This window comes from Raphanus sativus, chromosome 2, assembly GCF_000801105.2.
Source record: "Raphanus sativus cultivar WK10039 chromosome 2, ASM80110v3, whole genome shotgun sequence".
In the NCBI taxonomy this organism is placed as follows: domain Eukaryota; kingdom Viridiplantae; phylum Streptophyta; class Magnoliopsida; order Brassicales; family Brassicaceae; genus Raphanus; species Raphanus sativus.
Window position 1 is genome coordinate 22,394,094 of NC_079512.1, and position 19,509 is coordinate 22,413,602.

A 19,509-nucleotide genomic window follows, 5' to 3' on the forward strand; every position below is an offset into this window, starting at 1 on the left:
CTCTTTTTTCTTTGTTCGCTTTCCTTTTTCATATCACGGTGTCGAAATGTATCGAAATGTATGTAATTATGGTCATCGCCTTCTCGCCTGAATAATTTCTCTGTTCTGGAGAAATTTTGATCTGGTGCTCGAGTTTCCTGGTTGGAGTTGTAACAAGGTGCATGTGGTGGTTTGAGGAGGTGAGTCATTTTTTGGGGTTTGGTTACTCAAAAGTTCTAATTTTCCGTTTGTAAATCCGTTTGGATTTATTGGTGTTTGCTGCGCGTGAGGGTAGAAGATAGGCTCTCCCCTATACTCTTATTCGATTATAAACAGATGATGTCTCTATCAAGAGGAGGAGCGTTGAATCCTCTCTGAACCGGGGCTCAGCGTCTTGTCTTGGTGTATGGATGCGTTTTGTGCTCATTGGAGTTGTCAGGTTCGCTCTGCCGATGGGTTACAAGGTCTCCTGATGATTATGAGTATCCAGTCTAGTTGGAGTTCTAGCGTTTGTGGCTTTAGAGTTACGGGTTTCTTTGTCGGCTATGTCAGTCTCAATCTTCTCTCCGATGATCACACTTCATATTGCATGTCCTCCTTGTGATCTGGTTTCAATTTTGGCCGGTTTCACTCGTTTGGATTTTGGGCTTGTCAGATTCGTTTCATCTTCTAACTTTTGTATCTCCAGCGTTGTGTGCCAGTGATATGCAAAGAAGATTGGATGGGGTTTTCTTGTTCAGACCAAAACATCGTTTTTCAACCATGATAAAGTTTTTCCGCTGATATTTATCGTAGAGGCCTGGGTGGGATATAGTCATCATAGTGTCAGGATGTTCTTTTGGATGTTTTGGTAGACTAGTCTTCTTCCTTTTTGCAGAATCTGATATATATATATATATATATATATATATATATATATATATATATATATGTTGTCTTCCTGCCCCGCCTTGTTACAAAGTGTTTTTCATTTTTGTTCTTCTAGGATTGAGACAGTTTCCACTCTTAACCGATCGTTTTATGAGGCCAAGTGAACTCTCCTCTGAATTGGTTTCATTGTACCTCGTCTACTTTTGGTGTCCAAAACGTTAGTTCGAAAAGTTTGAAAAAATCAATGTTAATTGTAAGTTTGAAAAGATCATCATGATCTAGCCACTCTAGTGACATCACAGGAGTTACCGGCAACTAAGACAACGAGGTGAACACCACATTCCTGTGATTCACATCAACGGTAGAAAACAAAGAACTGATATTCTAAGGATTCTGAAACGGTTTAATGGAACGCACCAATGTGGTGGTTGAGCGAAACTAAACGTGCAAAATTTGAATTAGTCTTCTTTTGTTTGGTTTGAGTGTGTAATCAAAATTGTAATCAACATTTCAATTTCCAAGTCTCGAATTGATTGAAAAAATAAATATGAAAAAAAAAGAGGTTAAAGGTTTTTTTTGACAAAAAGTTAAAAGTTTTTTTTTCTTCCACAGGTTAATTATTTTTTGTGATGAGATATTAACCCTAACGTTTTTATAACCAAATGGGTAAAGAATATTAGTTTCACACGCCCGGAAATTAAAGGTTTATAAGCTCTTGTTTACTCTGTCTTTCCTTTTTGACGTGCTCTGAATTTACTTAGATCGCAATGATGCTAAGCCATTTTTTCGCCAAAAGTACATGTCACTTATTGAGGGGCTGCGCACATGCGCCTTCAATCTAGTAATGATGAATGGATAATATATACGAAGGGAACATATATGGAGCATGATGATGCATGGCCAAATAAAGGTTTAAGACAACTCAAATAGTACTTACTTAATTAAATGTAAATAGATACGAACATATAACAAAATTTGCTCACGAATTGAAATCATTACCCTAATTACCTATGTTCCTTTCTTTTTGAGTTTTCGCTCCAATACAATTCCATTATTGCAACCTATACAGCTCATGAATTTTTTAAATGCTATTCTTCTTCTTTTTTTATGCATCGTGAGATACAAATACAAACTGAATGAAGGTCGCTTTGAGTGATGATGATCTTCTAAATTTTCAGGTTCCAGTTAAGGAGGCCCTAATTAATTCTTAAGCAATCACCGCTAATCACTTGTCGTTTTGTTCGTTGCTCATCATCGATTATTTCGCGACACGAAGTTGTAAAGAGGAAAGAATATGACAATTACACGTGCGTCTACCATGGTTTTGCTGTCCGGTTACAATGTCTTAATGTTTTTCTTACTAATACAAAAATATAATCTTTACCTCATGCAAATTGCAATTAACAATTTGATCAGGAAAAATATTTTTTTTTTATTATACAGAAGTATTCTGGCTTCCAAAGAAATGAATCCAGACTAGTCACGTGTTTGCAGTATACGTTTTTAATTCAGGTGTTGGTCCCTGTCTCTCGCGATGTTGGAATGTTAAATGTTAATTCTTCAGCGGCCAACGGGATTCGAATCCGGATCTGTATTGGAGAAAAATATTATGTATGGCAAAGAGAAAATAATTGTCTTAGTTTATATTTGAACAGAGAAAATCATACCTATTCTAATCAAATATAATTTAGGTTTACAAATATCCAATGTGGCTGGATACATGTGTAGCGAAAACTAAAAATCATAATAGCTATTTGGATAATGATTACCAAAAAGAAGACATCTCATTTGTTTGGTGAAGCTGACAAACGTTTATTAAGTATCATGGAAAAATAAAAGAAACCCAAGTCAGAATTTTGGCCGAGATTTTGCCAGTTAACAAAAGTAAAATAAAATAAAAGTAAATAAATACCTAGGTTACATGGAAGCTTCGTTATACGTCCGTTTTCCGTTTTGGAACCGGAATCAAAATCGAAAACTTGTGGAAGCTCTCGAAATCTCGTTTCCAGTACGTTTTCAAAAATACTTCTTTAAAAACACGTTGGAAGCTTAGGATTTCGTTTTAGAATCATGCTTCCATTTTAAAAAGATACATGTTATAAGTAAATAAAAATATAAAAAATGTTGTTTTGTTTTTATATAATAGTGAAATAGAGAATATAAATATATAAATATTAAAACTAATACTATACATTATATTTATGCATTGAGAGTTTATTATAGATATATTGTATTTATTCAAATATATTGTGTTAATTATTTGAAAAATATTAAAAATAATTAGTATAATAATATCTCATAAACTTAATTTATGTATATTCTCACTGTTTTAACATGAAATCATATAAAATTATTATAAATGAATAATTTTTTATTTTTAATTTGAATCATATAGTTTTTAGTCATATTTGTATTTTTTATTTTTAATATGTATATATACATATATAAATATACGCTTCTGATACGTTTCTACTTCCTAATTTTGTAAAAAATGTCGCTTCTACGCTTCTATACGATTCCGCTTCCGCATATCCGTTTTCATGTAACATAAGTAAAGACCACGTTTCTTATCTTGTTAACTATATGACTGGTTAAGGTAATAAGGTATAATGAAAAAATGACATTTGGGAAATGAATGTTACAGCCGGAACATTTAATAAAGTGATGAGAACCTATGATGAAATTTGGTAATGAGGGTGTCAATAAAATAAAAGTGACATAAAAATAAAATGTAATAATGGTAATATCGCATTGAACTTGACGGTTCAGTACTTCAATTCCTCTAATTAGACTCGTATTATCTTGTTTTCTAATTGCTTAAGATATTTCAAGTTTTCAACTCACTATTAGAAAACAAATTAATAAACATCCAGAAAAGTATATAATAAAATAACTGTAGCGACAACAAGCTACATGTGGCAAAAGAAGCAAACAGAATGTAATCTTGAGGATATTCATGTCTTGCTTTTTATTGTCTATTTACAGCAGAATGATTAATCACAAATCTAGAAAGTTTAGCCTACAATTTTTAATGAAATTCAAGATAAATTTTTTCTATTATTATAAATAATGACACTTTTCGATAGCCGCGAGGAAGTTCATAAATTATCCAGACCTCAGAGGAACAAGATCTTGTAGATTCTTTTGATGATGACCTATGTGTGACAAGGAAACATCATCTAGTAGGGATTTTAATGAGAATTATTCTCCGAAAGGAACATCAATTCATCCATATAGTATAAAACATTCGATTGAGAACAAATTTAAGACAAATGTTCTGATGGTTTAAGAATAAAATAAAATATAACAGTACAAAATATGCCATTTTTTGGAAACATGCGACTGAATCATGGTTAAAATCACTGACAACTTACCGCTTTCAGAGCTAAATCAAAATGCTGCTTTCATGTTTATGGCTTCCGCTACAATCTAGTGAGAGGTAGAATCTTAGATCATCTTCAATGGAGGTTCTAACTTTGAGGTTCTAAAAGTACACATATATGTATATGTATATATATATATACATATATGTGTACTTTTAGAATCTTATAGTTATAAGTTATAACTCTCCATTTGGAGGTGTTTTCACAGAGCACATTTGTGTCTTTTTGGAGCATCTTTAAAAAGCCATTTAATTCCACCAAAACCCGATAAGGCAGTCCATGCTGCATCCACAAAACCGTGGGTGTCTTTAGTATCTGACAATTTAAATCTCTTTTTGTTCTATATTTTTTTTACAAACATGATTTTTTTTAATGTTTATGTATATGTGTTGACAGGTTTAACTCTCACCAGCAAAATATAAAACCTAGACAAGTTCTAACGTAATTGTGCTTGATCAGAGGGTCAAGATTCGTTGTCCGTTGGGAAATAATCGTATATGGGGATCTAAGACCAATTTCCAATCCCATGATATAGTTATGGTACATGTCTTATAGCTCTTTTTGATATTTACAACTAATCACAGTTATGATCATGATAATGCATGGTGGTGGTGATGATGATCATTACAATATTATGTTATTTCAAAATTAAGTTTCATCTTTTTTTTATCAACCAATGAAGTCTCATCTACAATATCAGTTGTTGGTTGAGAATAGCTATTAACTTTTGATAGACATGCATGCATATGATTTCTCTTTTTTTTCGTGAACTCTAAACTAAATTGTAATTAATGGCATCCAAATTACATATGAACCAATTATCAAAACAAAGTATATTTTTATAAAAATGTGAATGCTATTCTTTGGTCACATGTACGAAGCTACTATAGAAAATTTTAATGTACGTACAAAATGGAATTTGGAATATTTTACAAAACCATTTGACTAGCGAGTTACATCGTGCGTATATAAAGAAGCGAAGACTATTTGCCTATGCAAGTGGTTTTCTAATATTCTCACGTGACTGCGATTTTATTGTAGATTTTCTTTTTAGGATAATAAAATATTCAATATATATCTTTTTCAGAATATTGAATGCATATTTACAAAAAGAAAAAAAAAAGATCTAAGAGTTTTGGGTCACCCGAACATCCCCTAAGATGAGATTCAAACCATTCTTAATTAATTCTTTTTAGAAATTATATTTTCCAACAAAAATATTAAACATATAATCCTTTAAATCCTATTATATAATCAAAAAATGAATCCATTAGACCAACCCTTTATTGGTTTTTGAATGTATATTAATCACAGAACTTCATATCATAAGCTATAAAAACTTATTTCATAAGCTAACATTATATTTGACATACACCATCTAACAATTTAATCGAGTCAGCTCAATTTATTAGCTAATTATAGAAACATGTATTCAATAAATTAGTACTTTTAAGGAAAATAAAAATCAGTTAAAATAAATGAAAATGGGTTTAACTGAGTTAATAATTACACAGATGATACTCGCCCAGTAACTTCTAATTACCTCAATAAATCAACTTACGGTCTGTGACAAAAGAAAAAAAAATCAACTTACGGAAACCCGCACAATATACGTGTCTCCATGGGTGGCTCTATAAATACAGTTCTACTACTCTTCATTGATATAACCAAAGCTAAAGTGTCCAAACATATATCCCAGAAAAACATGGCAAGTTATAACTTTGCATCACAAATTCATCTTCTAGTGATAACAATATTTATCACTACTCTTTTAACTCCAATCACAACCAACAACACATCACCACAACCATGGAATATCCTTTCCAACGACAACTTCGCCGGAAAACTCACCTCGGCCTCCTCCTCCGTCGAAGCAGCTGCCATCGATTTCGGCCACGTCACCAAAATTTTACCCTCCGCCGTCTTAAACCCTTCCTCCGTCCAAGACATCACCGATCTCATAAAACTTTCTTTCGACTCTCAATCCTCTTTTCCTATAGCCGCTCGTGGACACGGACACAGCTTCCGTGGCCAAGCTGCGGCTAAAGACGGAGTCGTGGTCAACATGCGGTCAATGGTAAACGAGGACAGAGGCATAAAGGTGTCAAGGACCGGTTTGTATGCTGACGTGGACAGTGCGTGGCTATGGATTGAGGTGTTGAATAAAACGCTGGAGTTGGGGTTAACGCCGGTTTCTTGGACGGACTATTTGTATTTAACCGTCGGTGGAACGTTATCCAACGGCGGAATAAGCGGACAAGCGTCTCGGTACGGTCCACAGATCTCAAATGTTCTAGAGCTGGATGTTATTACTGGTACGTACCATGCTTTCTACATATATTCCAAATATATGCAGTATTTACTTCGTACGTTTGACGTCAAAAAAAATAAAAATACAATAAAATCGTACGTTTTTTTAGATCTGCGTGGTCACTTGTGTTTATGCTCTTGTTTTGTTTGTCTCTTTTGTACATATTTCTCGAACTTGTGGATAGCTTTTCTTGTTTTCACACATCTAGCTAATCACATTATTTTTGTCTAAGAGTAGAAAGAAAAACACGAGCTATGTATAAAATAGGTGGTTGTAAGAAAAGCTTTTTCTTTGTTGTAGTGATAGAAGATTTAGCATTATTGCTGTTTTAGCAACAGAAATTTCATATTAAAATTCGTGAAAGATACGTGTGATTATAATATATATATAGTCTCTACTTGAAAGTGTTGTACAAAAAAAAAAGAGTCTCTACTTGATAGTTGAAATAGAACAAAATTTTGATTCTACGTTTTATTAGGATTTTGTTAACGCTATATATATAATAAGTTACTACTAACTAAATGTTTTTGAAATTTACTATTTCTTACATATTATGGATGTTTCGTCGAACTTAAGTTTCATCTCCGCGAAATTTACATAATGGTCAGCACGTTAATGTCATGTAACTGTTCCTATAACCGGGTGACAAACAAATATTCAACCAAAATGGTCCCACGCGTATGGTTTTTCACGAGGTTTCTTGTGGCATAAAGACAAAACTCAAAAGCTTATAACGTTTGGTCATAACCAGGTCTAATGGAATTAAGTAACAGTCAATTTTCATATTATAGCTAATAGTTGTACCTTGTTCAAAAAAAAAAAAGCTGATAGTTGTACCATTATGTCCACATATGCATCCATAATTCCATATACATACATTGTTGGTCTCAATTGTAGTTCGTTTACGAAGACTGATCTACTTCCAAAGTTTGGTTAGGAGATAAGATATATTAATGGGACCGACTTTGACACTTTAGGCTTAAAACAAATATATTTTATCTTAAACTCGTTGCATCTCTTCTATAAACTATGGTATTCTTTGTAGTCTTACGGTCCAAATATGTTGAAATATTTTAAGACTGAACTTTCTAATTGGGTCAGTTATTTTTCCCCGGAATTTTATAGGAAAAGGAGAGATTGTAACCTGTTCGGACGACACGAACTCAGATCTTTTCTACGCGGCGTTAGGAGGTTTGGGTCAATTCGGGATTATAACAAGAGCCAGGATTAAACTCGAAATAGCTCCAAAAAGGGTATGTTACATATGTAAATTATGCAATAATATTTATTTTACATAACTAAGAAAAAATTATCGAAATATTTGACTAAGAATGTATATCTATTTTTGGAAATTTTCAGGCTAAATGGTTAAGGTTTCTATACACTGATTTCTCTGAATTCACAAGAGATCAAGAACGATTGATATCAGAAACCGACGGTTTACATTTCTTGGAAGGTTCCGTTATGCTTGACCATGGCCCACCTGATAACTGGAGATCCACTTACTACCCACCGTCCGATCACTTGAGGATCGTCTCAATGATCAAACGACACCGTGTCATCTACTGTCTCGAAGTCGTCAAGTATTACGACGAAACTTCTCAACACTCAGTCAACGAGGTCCGTACACATATACACAATTATACAAGTATAATTAGTTAGGATCTCCACTCATAATTAAACAAATCTATCTTATATTATATGTTTATTAATTTTCTCAATTATTTAAACTATGCAGGAAATGGAGGAGTTACGCGAGAGTTTAAACTATGTAAGAGGGTTTGTGTACGAGAAAGATGTTACGTATATGGATTTCTTGAACCGGGTTCGAACGGGTGAGCTAAAACTGAAATCCAAAGGACAATGGGATGTTCCACATCCATGGCTTAATCTTTTCGTACCAAAGTCCCAGATTTCAAGATTTGATTATGGTGTCTTTAAGGGTATCATCCTTAGAAACAACATCACTACCGGTCCACTTCTTGTTTATCCCATGAATCGCAACAAGTGAGTTAAATGATATTTACCTACTCAAAGTTATTTAATCCTAGACATGTTGAAGTAGCTAACTTATAAGCCTTTTGTTTAAGGTGGAATGATCAAATGTCGACCGCTATACCCGAAGAAGATGTATTTTATGCGGTAGGGTTCTTACGATCGGCCGAGTTTGACAATTGGGAGGCTTATGATAAAGAAAATATGGAAGTATTGAAGTTTTGTGAAGATGCTAAAATGGATGTCATACAATATCTTCCTTATCATGCATCACAAGAAGGATGGGTTAGACACTTTGGTCCAAGGTGGAATATTTTTCTAGAGAGAAAATATAGATATGATCCTAAAATGATCTTGTCCCCAGGACAAAATATATTTTAAATAAATAAACTTGTGTTAGGCAATAATTAAGAACTAGATTATAACCCGCGCTTCGGAAGCGCGGGATATTTTATGATTCAAAATTTTGTTAAAAATGTTACAAATATTTAATATGTAAGAATTTTGTCTATTTAAAAAATTGCGTTTGAATCAATATTTTTAAATCCAATTTAGATCGTCGAGCCAGTAAACCCGGTAATCCGATATATAATCATGTTTGAATTGGTTAAGGAGTAATGTATTGCAGGGTGATCATCGCATGGATTTATTGGATGGTGATTATGAAATCTCAAATTTAACATTACTGCCTATTGGTTATGAAATTAATTGGAAAAGAAATTTTTTTTTTTTGAATAGAAAAAAAAAATGGGCCAACTGATAAAATAAATGTATATAAGGTATTAAGTTAGCATAGAATAAGGAAATAATTTACTAACATTAATTGTTAGTTAATAGGATCAGAAAATATATCATATCTAATAGTAGGTCCAATTTAAAAATCTACCTAGAAAAAGTCATAATGTTTCTGTTTTAATAAGATAGATGTTAATTGTTAGTCGTTCGCACTTTATATGTATGTGTCTGTCCACGCTTTTCACGGATTCTGGTTGCTATATTAACTTTAGACTATTGCAAATTCCACTTGAATAAATCATAAGAAATAATCTAAAGTTCGGTGGGAGATTTTGGTGATAAGGAAATAAAAATAAACCATAATGATGGTAAGAAAGTGGAACTTGATACGAAAGGGAAGGACATGATCATAAGATTTGAAAGTACAAATGTGAAACCTATCTTTTGATCTGTAAGTAACATTTGAACATACATGTAAATATTAAACAGTTAATAAAGCGAATAATAAATCATTTTGTCTGAAAAATGTTCCCAAGCCTTTTTGTTACAGTCTGCGGGAAAGCAGGAGACATCCAAACTTCTTGCCTCCTTTCTCGTTTTTTAATATTGTTTTTCTGTACTTTGAAGATCTTGGTCGAGCGAGATCCACGTATAATTGGTTTTTTTTTTTTTTTTTTTTTGGTTTGATAAGAATCGAATATTTTCATTTTCTATCAGTCAATAGTATCGATCATTTTCTCGGTTGTTTTGTTAGGCATATTGCCAAAGCAATTATCAAAATTAACACTTGTTAATGATCTATACATAGATTTTATTAGATTCACCATCTTTTATTATATATGTTTTTTTTAAACTTTTTATAAATCACCTAAAACATATGGTAAATTAATAATCAAAAGTATAATAATCACTACAGTAAAATAGTATACTGTTTTGATCAGCTGTCTAAATTCGATTAATTTTAAGTTTTGTTTGTTTATAAAAGATGTATTGCGATTAATTTATTAAGTAAAGTCATAAAAACGACAAAAGCGTCGTCCAAAGTGGAAAGCATATGATGAAAGCTGCAGCCGGTAGCTTTGTGATCCGAAGGAATCTCCAACCTAAATTTCTTACCAAGTACCGAATATTTATATTTCTATCTACAATCCACATATCATGTGAAAAGCCGAAACGTTTAGAGATTGCTACCTAAAATATTGTATAACGTAAAATCTCATTGCATCATAACTAAAACTACAATCATGAGATTCCCTTGCATATTTTATACTGTTGGTCTAATTACCATCCACAGTTATATATTATAATTTTTTCACTTTTAGTTTGATTTTAAAATTAAATAAATTTGAAAACAAATGGAATCTGACTGTACTGTTCAAACATACAAGCAGGCTATGCTAAAATTTATGGCCATGGCTATGGTAAGATACTAAAAAAAATTCTAAAGACACTAAAATTTATCCATTGAAATCAACAAACCCTTTCACAAAAAAATACTAAAATTTATTTAAAATCATGCATGTAAACTAAGTGGTGGTACAATCTTCTAGATTTAGTTATATCTACATCAGTTTTAAGTTCGATTTTTTATAGAAACTAAATTATCATTATTTGACCATTTTGGTTTTGGGCGAGCCATAACAGATAATCGGTCCACTATTTGCATTAGTCAGAACATATTTTTTTTTCGGAGCATATTTAAATTCGGGTCAGACAGTGTGATAAGCTTTCAGGTTAATTCACTTTGTAATACTACGTGGGTTCCTTTCGGGGTCGACCGGATCAACCGGTAGGTTGTCAAAAAAAATTGTGCATGCAGGTCGTAGCATGTAAAAATTACCAACCGTGGGGAAGTCGACTCTAAAAGTCTAAACCAGAATAAAATACGAGTTTAGAAATGTTAGTATATGGGCCTACAGGATTGGCCCAAATAGGTCAAGTTCTAGGCTAGTTTTATTGATAAAAGCCCAACTACGTGGTGTTTTCTTAATCACTCTATTATTAACGACACGCTCTTAATTGGCAATGCCGTCTTTATCAAGCAGCTGGCCATTCTCAATACTGGCAACAAACGTTTCCGCTGAAAATGAAAACAAATCATCTAGTTAAAGGGTTTTTTTTTATAGTTAAAGTTATATTTTCGTTACAGTTATTTAGATATAATTTAAGAGATTATATCAGTAATTGATATCTTTAGACCATGATTAACTCCGGACTCTTAACTAAGGCTTTTAGCTTTGGATAAGAGACCGTTCTTAAATTTCTTAGATTTTAACTAAAAAAATCTAAGAATTGTCTCTTAAATAAGAGATATAATAGTCGTATCTTAGCTAAAAATATAAAAAAGGGAAAAATCGCATAAAAAACTCTCAAAGTGTCGTTTACTAGCACTTTAAACCTTGAAGTTTTTTTAACTAAAACTTTTAACCTTCAAAATGATTTTTGTATCATAAAAAACCTCCAAAGCAAAAAATTGACCTGTTCAGCAGTTAATTTTTCAAAAATAATTATTTAATTAATAATATAAACAAAATAAATAAATTAAAATAAATTAAAATAATAAATTAAAATCGAAACTTTTAATAAAATTCACAAAAATGAAAACATAATAAAAATTTTAATTTTAAAATTTTATAAAACAAAATAAAAATAACTAAAATTTTAATAATAAATAAGATTAAATTTAAATAGAGAAGAACTAAATAAAAAGTTCATTTTGAAAAAAAAAATAGAAATTTCAGAATTCAAAATAGTTTTTTTTAATTATAATATTTTTTCAAAAAATATATCATATCATCATGGACAATAACAATTTCAAATATATCACTAGTGACAATGATGGTTTCTAATTTTTATTTAATTTATGAGTTTCTATTAAATTTTACGATTTTTTTTAATTTTTTAATTTTTAATTTTCTGATTTTTTATATTTTTTGTTTTATTTAAATTATTAAATAATATTATTTAATTAGTAAAATAATCAAAATTAAATAAAAACCAGAAAATTAAACAAAAATCGTAAAATTTAATAAAAACTCATAAATTAAATAAAAATCAGAAAATTAAAAAAAAACCATAAAATTAATTAATATTTAGATCAAATTAAAAAAATGGAAAATAAAAATTCATATATTTAAAAAATAAAAATTCAAAAGCTTGAAAAAGATTTTTCTGTCATTTTCAACGATGATGTTAGAAACTATCATTGGAGATATGGTAATTATCTTTATTATTAACGGTTATGTAAGAAACCATCATTGTTACTAGTGAATTTTGAATTTTGAATTTTCTATTTTCCATTTTTTTTAAATTGTAAACTTTTTATTTGGTTCTTTTCCACTTAAATTTAATCTTATTTATTATTATTTTTAGTTATTTTTATTTTATTTTTATTTTAGAAAATTATTTCATTTAAAAAAAATTATTTAATTTTCTAAAATTTTAATTTAATTTTTTGATTTTTTTTTATTTTTGTAACTTTTGTTAAAAGTTTCGATTTTTATTTATTTTTGAATTATTTATTTATTTTTTTTGTTTATTTTATTAATTAAATAATTATTTTTGAAAAATTACATAGTGGACTGGTCAACTTTTTGCTTTGAAGGTTTTTTATGATACAAATGTCACTTTGAAGGTTAAAAATGTTAGTGAAAAAACTTCAAGGTTTAAATTGTTAGTAAGTGACACTTTGAGAGTTTTTTATGGGATTTTTCCAAAAAAAAATGTCAAATCATGAGTTAAGAACTATGACTAAGAAAACAGGGTCACTACAAGAAAACATGGCGATTCTGACGGACATTCCGACGGAAAATGAGATCCTCGGAATATTCTGAGAGATTTCCGAGGAAATTCCGAGGAAACACAAAATTTGAGTTTCCTCGGAATTTCCTCGGAATATACCGACGGAATTCTGAGGAAAGAAAATTTCGTCGGTATTTTCTTATGAAATACCGAGGAAACAATGTTCCTCGGAAAAAAACCGACGAAAATCTGAGGATATATTATAGCCGTTAGAGAGCCGTTGGGAAATTTTCAAATTACCGAGGAAATTCCGAGGAAAAAGCCGTTGCCGTCGGAATTCCGTCGGAATTTCCTCGGTAATGTCGGCAGCTTCTCATCTATAAATACGAGCACCCCTCATCCTCTCCATTCACTCCATTTCTTCATCCTCTCACATACTATATTTACTCACGAATTAGATTGAAAGAAAGATGTCTTCTTCAAATTATTATCGTTCTTGGATCGATCGACCTCATTTGGATCCGAACACGAGATTGCTTACAGAAGAATACCAACGAGGTATAAACGAATTCATGGGGATAGCTCAACGACAACCGGAAGCAGAAAAAGGTAAGTTAAGATGTCCTTGCTCTAATTGTAAAAATATAAAGGTTATTAAAGAGTGGGATGTTTGGACTCATCTATATTTGAATGAGTTTATACGGAGTTACAAAATTTGGTATCATCATGGGGAAACTGATTATGAATATGGTAGTACTAGCGAACCTCAGCCTGCGGTTAGGTTAGAAGAACCAATTAGAACGGATGTAGATTATGGTGTAGGTACTGAGCAGATAGTAAATGATCATTTTAGAGGGGAAGATTTACCCAATACACAAGCTATGAGATTTTATGATATGTTGGATGCTGGAAAGCAACCCTTGTATGAATGATGCAGAGATGGTCATTCAACTTTATCATCTGCAACAAGACTGATGGGCATTAAAACAGATTATAATTGGCTGAAGACTGTGTGGATGCGATTGCTGATTTTGTAAAAGGTATTCTACCTGAGGATAATGTAGCCCCTGGTTCATATTACGAGGTTCAGAAACTGGTAGCTGATCTTGGTTTATCGTATCAGGTAATAGATGTATGCAGCGATAACTGCATGATTTATTGGAGGGCTGATAAACAGCGGGTTACATGCAAATTTTATGGGAAGGCTCGTTATAAAGATACGAGTGGAAGAGTTCCAGTGCCATAACCGGTTAATCATGCTCTTATGTCCCCCTGTATTGCACAAGGACGGGATGTCATTTTTTTGAGTATTACTTTATACGTAATTAGTTGATTGATGAGTATTATTAATCGATGGAACTAAGAGCATGTTTATAGGTAGATACACTAATTGTATATTAAGTGGGCCATAATGATTTTTTAATTATTATCATTAAGCTAAGATACATTATTAAGATACACTTAATTATTATCATTTATAGATAGTTTTTTTAATTAAAGTTCTTAATAATAAAAATATTAAATGTAAATTAAACAATTTTTTTTTAAAATAAAATTTATTTATTAAATTAAACAAAGTTAAACATAAAACATTTCAAACATAGATTTTAAAATAACTGTTTAAATATATGAACGTAATAAATGTTTAAATATATGAACGTAATAAATGATTTTTTTCTTTCTTTCTTTCAGTCATCACTATTGGTTCATATTGGTTTATCAGGGTCCTAGTGCGTAAGATGAATGACCCTGGCGGAAATGTGAACGAGGCATGCATTTAAATGAACTCGTTGAGAAAAATGCTCCAAATATGAAATTAAAAATATAAATCGATGCTAAACACACATATTGTTTCAGGACACGCCTAAATGTGTACAATCGAATTATTCGTCCAACTATGTGGTGTTGATTATGTTTAATCGGTTTTTCTTTTTCTTATAGTTGCTCAAAAAAAAATCTTGAAAACTCGAATGAATAGCATTCTTTTTTTTTGATATCCTTGGTATGATTTAAAAAAAAAATAGATCTGAGGACTACCTGTAAGATCCGTATATTTTTACCATTGAAGACATTTCAAATGGACAAAAAGAATCGAACTCATAATGGTTTTCACATTTGTGAATCTTTTACCATTGTACCAAGACCACTTGATTAAATAACTACTATTCTCTTGCATAAAATCATGAGCTAATATTATTCACTTCTGTAAAGAAAATAAATTGATCTATAAATTTATAAAAAAATTAAAGATTAATTGCTGCCTAAATATGTCGCTAAGCTTCAAAAATACCTCCACTAATCATACTTTTAGTTCTTACTTTCAGTACTTTACAGTGTATACAAACATTTACTATTATGTGGTCTGCACAAAATATGTTTTGATTGCTTTTATATATTTTTGTAAATGTTATAAATATACTTTTACATGAATGTATATATAGGATATATAGCGAAGTAGCATTTCCATCAATGAATCATAAGTTCTCGAAGCTCGTCGATTTCTTTTGATACGTTGTATATTCGGGGAAAGACATATAAAACTATACATGTATTAAAATATTCAGAGCGTTACAGAAAAAAAGAAAGTATTAAAATATTCAGAAAGATGAGAAGATGTATATAATATTATACCCACATTAATATATTCTGGGAAGGACATAAAATATTATATATACATGTATTAAATATTCAGTAAGATGAGGAGATGACCAGAAGCATTGGAATATAAGCAGAAAAGGGAGGATATTGAATTATATAAAAACTACATGATTATGCTTTTTATGGTGGAGAGAGAAAGGCGATCTGAGAAGGTTCGACGTCCGGCCGGCGCGTGAGCGTCCGTGCCGGCGCCGGAACCTTCTTTCTTTTAGTTAAGAGTTTTCTTTTTGCTGTCCTTCTCGCCGCTTACCACCAAACGCCTTGTCGGAGCTCTGGGTCATCACCATCGTTCAGCGGTGGTTTCTTTGCTTGGAGGGAGGACGCGTCTATGTGGAAGCTCTCGGCGTGAGAAGACGGGTTTGCATGTTCATAGGCTGTTTCCGGGTGATGGAGGCTATCGCAGCTCTGTCGACGCCGGCTTTATTCCGGGAGGTGAAAGCTCCTGCAGCTTCGCCGTCGCCGGTTTTGGTCGCCGGAGAGTGGAGGCTCCTTCAGTCTGGCTCTGTCGGCTTTAGTTTGGTCTTGTGTCGTTGACCTTTAGTGGAGATCTCTGGTGTTTCGTCGGTGGTTGTGGGGTTCTCGGTTCGTGCGCTTGGAGCTTTATCAGTTGGTTATGTCGGCGGAGCTTGCGATTGGTTCGTTGAAGCTCTTCGGGTCGAAGTTGAAGCGTAGAAGAGAAGAGATGGTTTCGTCGGAGGCTTTTGTGGTTCTGAGATCTGGCGGAACGACGGTGACGGCGAAGTTTCTCCGGCGACTTTCTAGCGGTTAGATCGAGTCGAGACAGAGGAGGCACGTGTCCAGCTAACGGCCCGGATTCTTACACGTGTCCGGTCTCCTCGCTTGCCTTATCCGAGTAGGTCGTCGGATGCTTTAGTGGGTTTGGTCTTGGGCCACTAGGGGATAGAGTGGTCGGTTTGGTTTGTTAGTTATATGTTGTTGGGCTTCGGATGTATGGGCCCTTAATGTGTAACTGGGTTTGGCCCATCCTTGTTTTAATATTAAAAATCCATTGACGGAAAAAAAAAATGCTTTTTATGGTAATAGTAAAGGTTTTTCAACAATAGACAAATAGTCAGTTGTGGAACTCTGTACGACCTTTTAATATTAAAGCAGAAATATCAAAAAGAGTTCTTAACATTTTAAAGAAAAGAGAAAATAGTAAATTTAGGGAAAAAAAAGAAAACATTCTTAATTAATAGGTTTTAGGAAACTCCATACATACTCAAAGAACACATGTCACCACTTGAGAAAAAACAAATACTTTATCTAGTTAAAAAAAAACATAAATGAATAATTATAGTATTACTATTTTTTTAGAAACTTTCATGTTTTAAGGCATTGGAGCTGCGGCCTTAAGAGCATCATTGATTGGTTGATTTCTGAAAACCTAAATTTCTTTTTTTTTTTTGCTAAAAAAAATTTGGACAATTTCTCGATTTGTGCGTGTCATCCTTACGCAGGGGCCATACTAATCTTCTGTGTCTCGTTCCAATTTTATCGGATGTCCTCGAAGGGACGAAAACCTAAATTTCTCATATTCTTATATTAATAACTTGATTGATTAATTAACTTTAATATGTAAAATAAATTAGACAAATTAAAAGAAGACACGTTGGTACTATAGTTTCTTAAGAACAGTGTAGATTTCCTTCCTGCACATACGAATCTTACCTTTTGATGTCTCTCTTTTCTACTGTGTAATTGTTTTTTAATTTTTGTAACAAAAAATTCTTCCAAAAGAATCTACAATAGAAAGTTCTAGTTCAAAGGTTTAATATATATATATATATAATGTATTTATAGAGTTTTAAATTTATGGAAAACCGAATTAAAAGTATCTAATTAGATATTTTGGATTAAATTTATCCACAAAAATTAAATTACCCAATACACATATTATATATATATATATATAGAACTTTTGAGTTAAAACCTTCTGTTGGAGGTGGTCTAAAAACTTTTTTTAAATTATTATTAACATGTACGATGAATTAAAGATACCCTGATGAATCGCTTTTTAGTCAATCTTGTATTCTTTTTTTTTGGTAAGAAGTCAATCTTGTATTCTTTATGACATGCATTTTTTATTCATGGTTAAGAGAAACAATATTTTTAGATATATTACTCCACTAAATAATAACAAAACTATAAACATTATTTACCATCTTAGCAAAATGAATGAATTTACTAGTATATTGTTAAAGAACTTTTTAAAAGAAAACTGAGTGAAAAAGTAAAAAGAAAAATTGATAAGGATATAATTAGTTACAACAAAAACAGAATCTTCAGAACCAATCTTCACTATCTCTGGACATTCGATCTGACGCCACCTTAGCTGAGCTCTGGGAGTTTGATCACTGGGTTCTTCCTGCGGCACGTTCGGAAGAGCAACTAAGTATCTTCTCCCACATCACTTCCATCACTTTAACAGACGACTGCGATCACTATGTCTGGTGCCCCGACGGATCTTCATCGCAGCAGTACTCAACTCGTCTCATCTACAGCCTCTTGCGGGATACTTCACCGATGGTGGCATGGCATAAGGAAGTTTGGAACTCTGCGGGATCCCAAAACACAGGTTTCTGACTTGGCTAATGGTGCTCAACCGGTGTCCTACCAAGGATCGTCTGTTGCAATGGGGGCTTCAAACGGATGGACTTTGTGTTCTCTGTCGGGGCTACACCGAATCGAGAAACCACTTATATTTTGAATGTAGCTACACTTGGAATCTATGGACTATGGTGGCTGATCGTTGTGGATTCACCCCTTCTCAGAGCTGGGATGCGACACTCACTGCTCTGCGACAGTACTCGGGAACAAGACAGCGCAAGAAACTACTTCTTCTATGCTGGCAGGCGACCATTTATCTTCTGTGGGTTGAGAGAAATAACAGGATCCATAGGAACCAATTCAGACCCTTCTCTGCTACGTTTCGAGACCTAGACCGGCTTGTGAGGAACAGAATTGCAACATATCGATTTACTAATCCAGCTGAATCGTCGGAGCTTCTAACCATCTGGTTCTCCTCCCGATCATGAGCTGATCATCGCTCACCCTCGTTTTCTCTGTTTCTCCAATTACCGTTTGGGCTTCACTATCTATTGCTACTACCAGTTTGGGCTTATTATCTGTTTGGGCTTGTTTAGATTGGGTTATCTATCTTATTAAAACAGAAACATTCTGTTGGACCTAACATTTATTTTGTAAGTTTTTAAATTAAATACACATTTATACTATATAGTTAAACATACATTAAATCACTTTATGTTTCTTTCTTTATACTATTATCCATGTTTTCAAACAATATACTTATTTCTTTATACTACTATCAATGTTTCCAAACAATATATTTATTTCTTTATACTAGTATCAATGTTTTCAAACAATATATTTTTATACTACTATCAATGTTTCCAAATAATACAATAATTAATCTTAGTTATTTTATATCTATCATTTTCTCTTTAAAATTTTGTAGAAACGTCATAATTTTAAAGTTCACTATCATAAATTGCAAAATAGTAAACTTTAAAATTCCGATTATAAGATTACAAATTATGAAGCTATTACAATTTAAATCCAATTAGATTACATATCGGTCATCCATCAGTTCAATCGGTTAATCTCGGATTTTAGTGATTTTTTAATATGAATATTTTAAAAACATAAATTGTATTGTCAGATCTCCGGATTAACCGGTATAATCACAATCGGGTTGAATTTAAAAATACTGATTTAAATGAAAAAATATTTTAAATACACACTCTTTAACATTTACCAAAATATTTGTAAAATTATTAGTGAAATTTTTCATCGTAAAATATTCTGCGCTTCAAA

General features: G+C 32.1%; 2 protein-coding genes, 1 long non-coding RNA gene and 1 other non-coding gene across 5 annotated transcripts; 3 read left to right on the forward strand and 1 right to left on the reverse strand.

Annotated features, from left to right (window-relative positions):
• Positions 1–992, forward strand: LOC130500069 (uncharacterized). Its single transcript, XR_008938859.1, has 2 exons — positions 1–179; positions 275–992. It is a non-coding gene; the product is annotated as an uncharacterized LOC130500069 (long non-coding RNA).
• A 4,892-nt stretch (positions 993–5,884) lies between these two features.
• LOC108840141 (cytokinin dehydrogenase 3) lies at positions 5,885–9,261 on the forward strand. Of its 2 annotated transcripts, XM_018612969.2 has the most exons (5): positions 5,886–6,547; positions 7,669–7,796; positions 7,903–8,163; positions 8,282–8,550; positions 8,634–9,261. In XM_018612969.2, the coding sequence occupies exons 1-5, from the start codon at positions 5,938–5,940 to the stop codon at positions 8,917–8,919; spliced, it is 1,554 nt and encodes a 517-aa protein (XP_018468471.1). In that variant the 5' UTR covers positions 5,886–5,937; the 3' UTR covers positions 8,920–9,261. The 2 variants fall into 2 exon arrangements, with proteins under 2 accessions (XP_056859545.1, XP_018468471.1); XM_057003565.1 differs by lacking the exon at positions 8,634–9,261 and having other exon boundaries at positions 5,885–6,547; positions 8,282–8,554.
• Positions 9,262–17,086: 7,825 nt separating this feature from the next.
• Positions 17,087–17,189, reverse strand: LOC130508920 (U6 spliceosomal RNA). Its single transcript, XR_008943104.1, has one exon. It is a non-coding gene; the product is annotated as a U6 spliceosomal RNA (small nuclear RNA).
• Positions 17,190–18,266: 1,077 nt separating this feature from the next.
• LOC130508627 (uncharacterized) lies at positions 18,267–18,710 on the forward strand. The gene has a single exon (XM_057004221.1). It carries the CDS (start codon positions 18,267–18,269, stop codon positions 18,708–18,710), a length of 444 nt encoding a protein of 147 aa, XP_056860201.1.
• Positions 18,711–19,509: the final 799 nt, after the last annotated feature.

Excerpts from the sequence above, each read along its gene's own strand:
- LOC108840141 (XM_018612969.2), top strand. The coding sequence starts at position 5,938 with ATGGCAAGTTATAACTTTGCATCACAAATTCATCTTCTAGTGATAACA. Across the intron at positions 7,797-7,902 it reads TCGAAATAGCTCCAAAAAGG|GCTAAATGGTTAAGGTTTCT; the intron begins GTATGTTACATA and ends GGAAATTTTCAG. Across the intron at positions 8,551-8,633 it reads TATCCCATGAATCGCAACAA|GTGGAATGATCAAATGTCGA; the intron begins GTGAGTTAAATG and ends CTTTTGTTTAAG.
- LOC130508627 (XM_057004221.1), top strand. The coding sequence starts at position 18,267 with ATGGTGCTCAACCGGTGTCCTACCAAGGATCGTCTGTTGCAATGGGGG.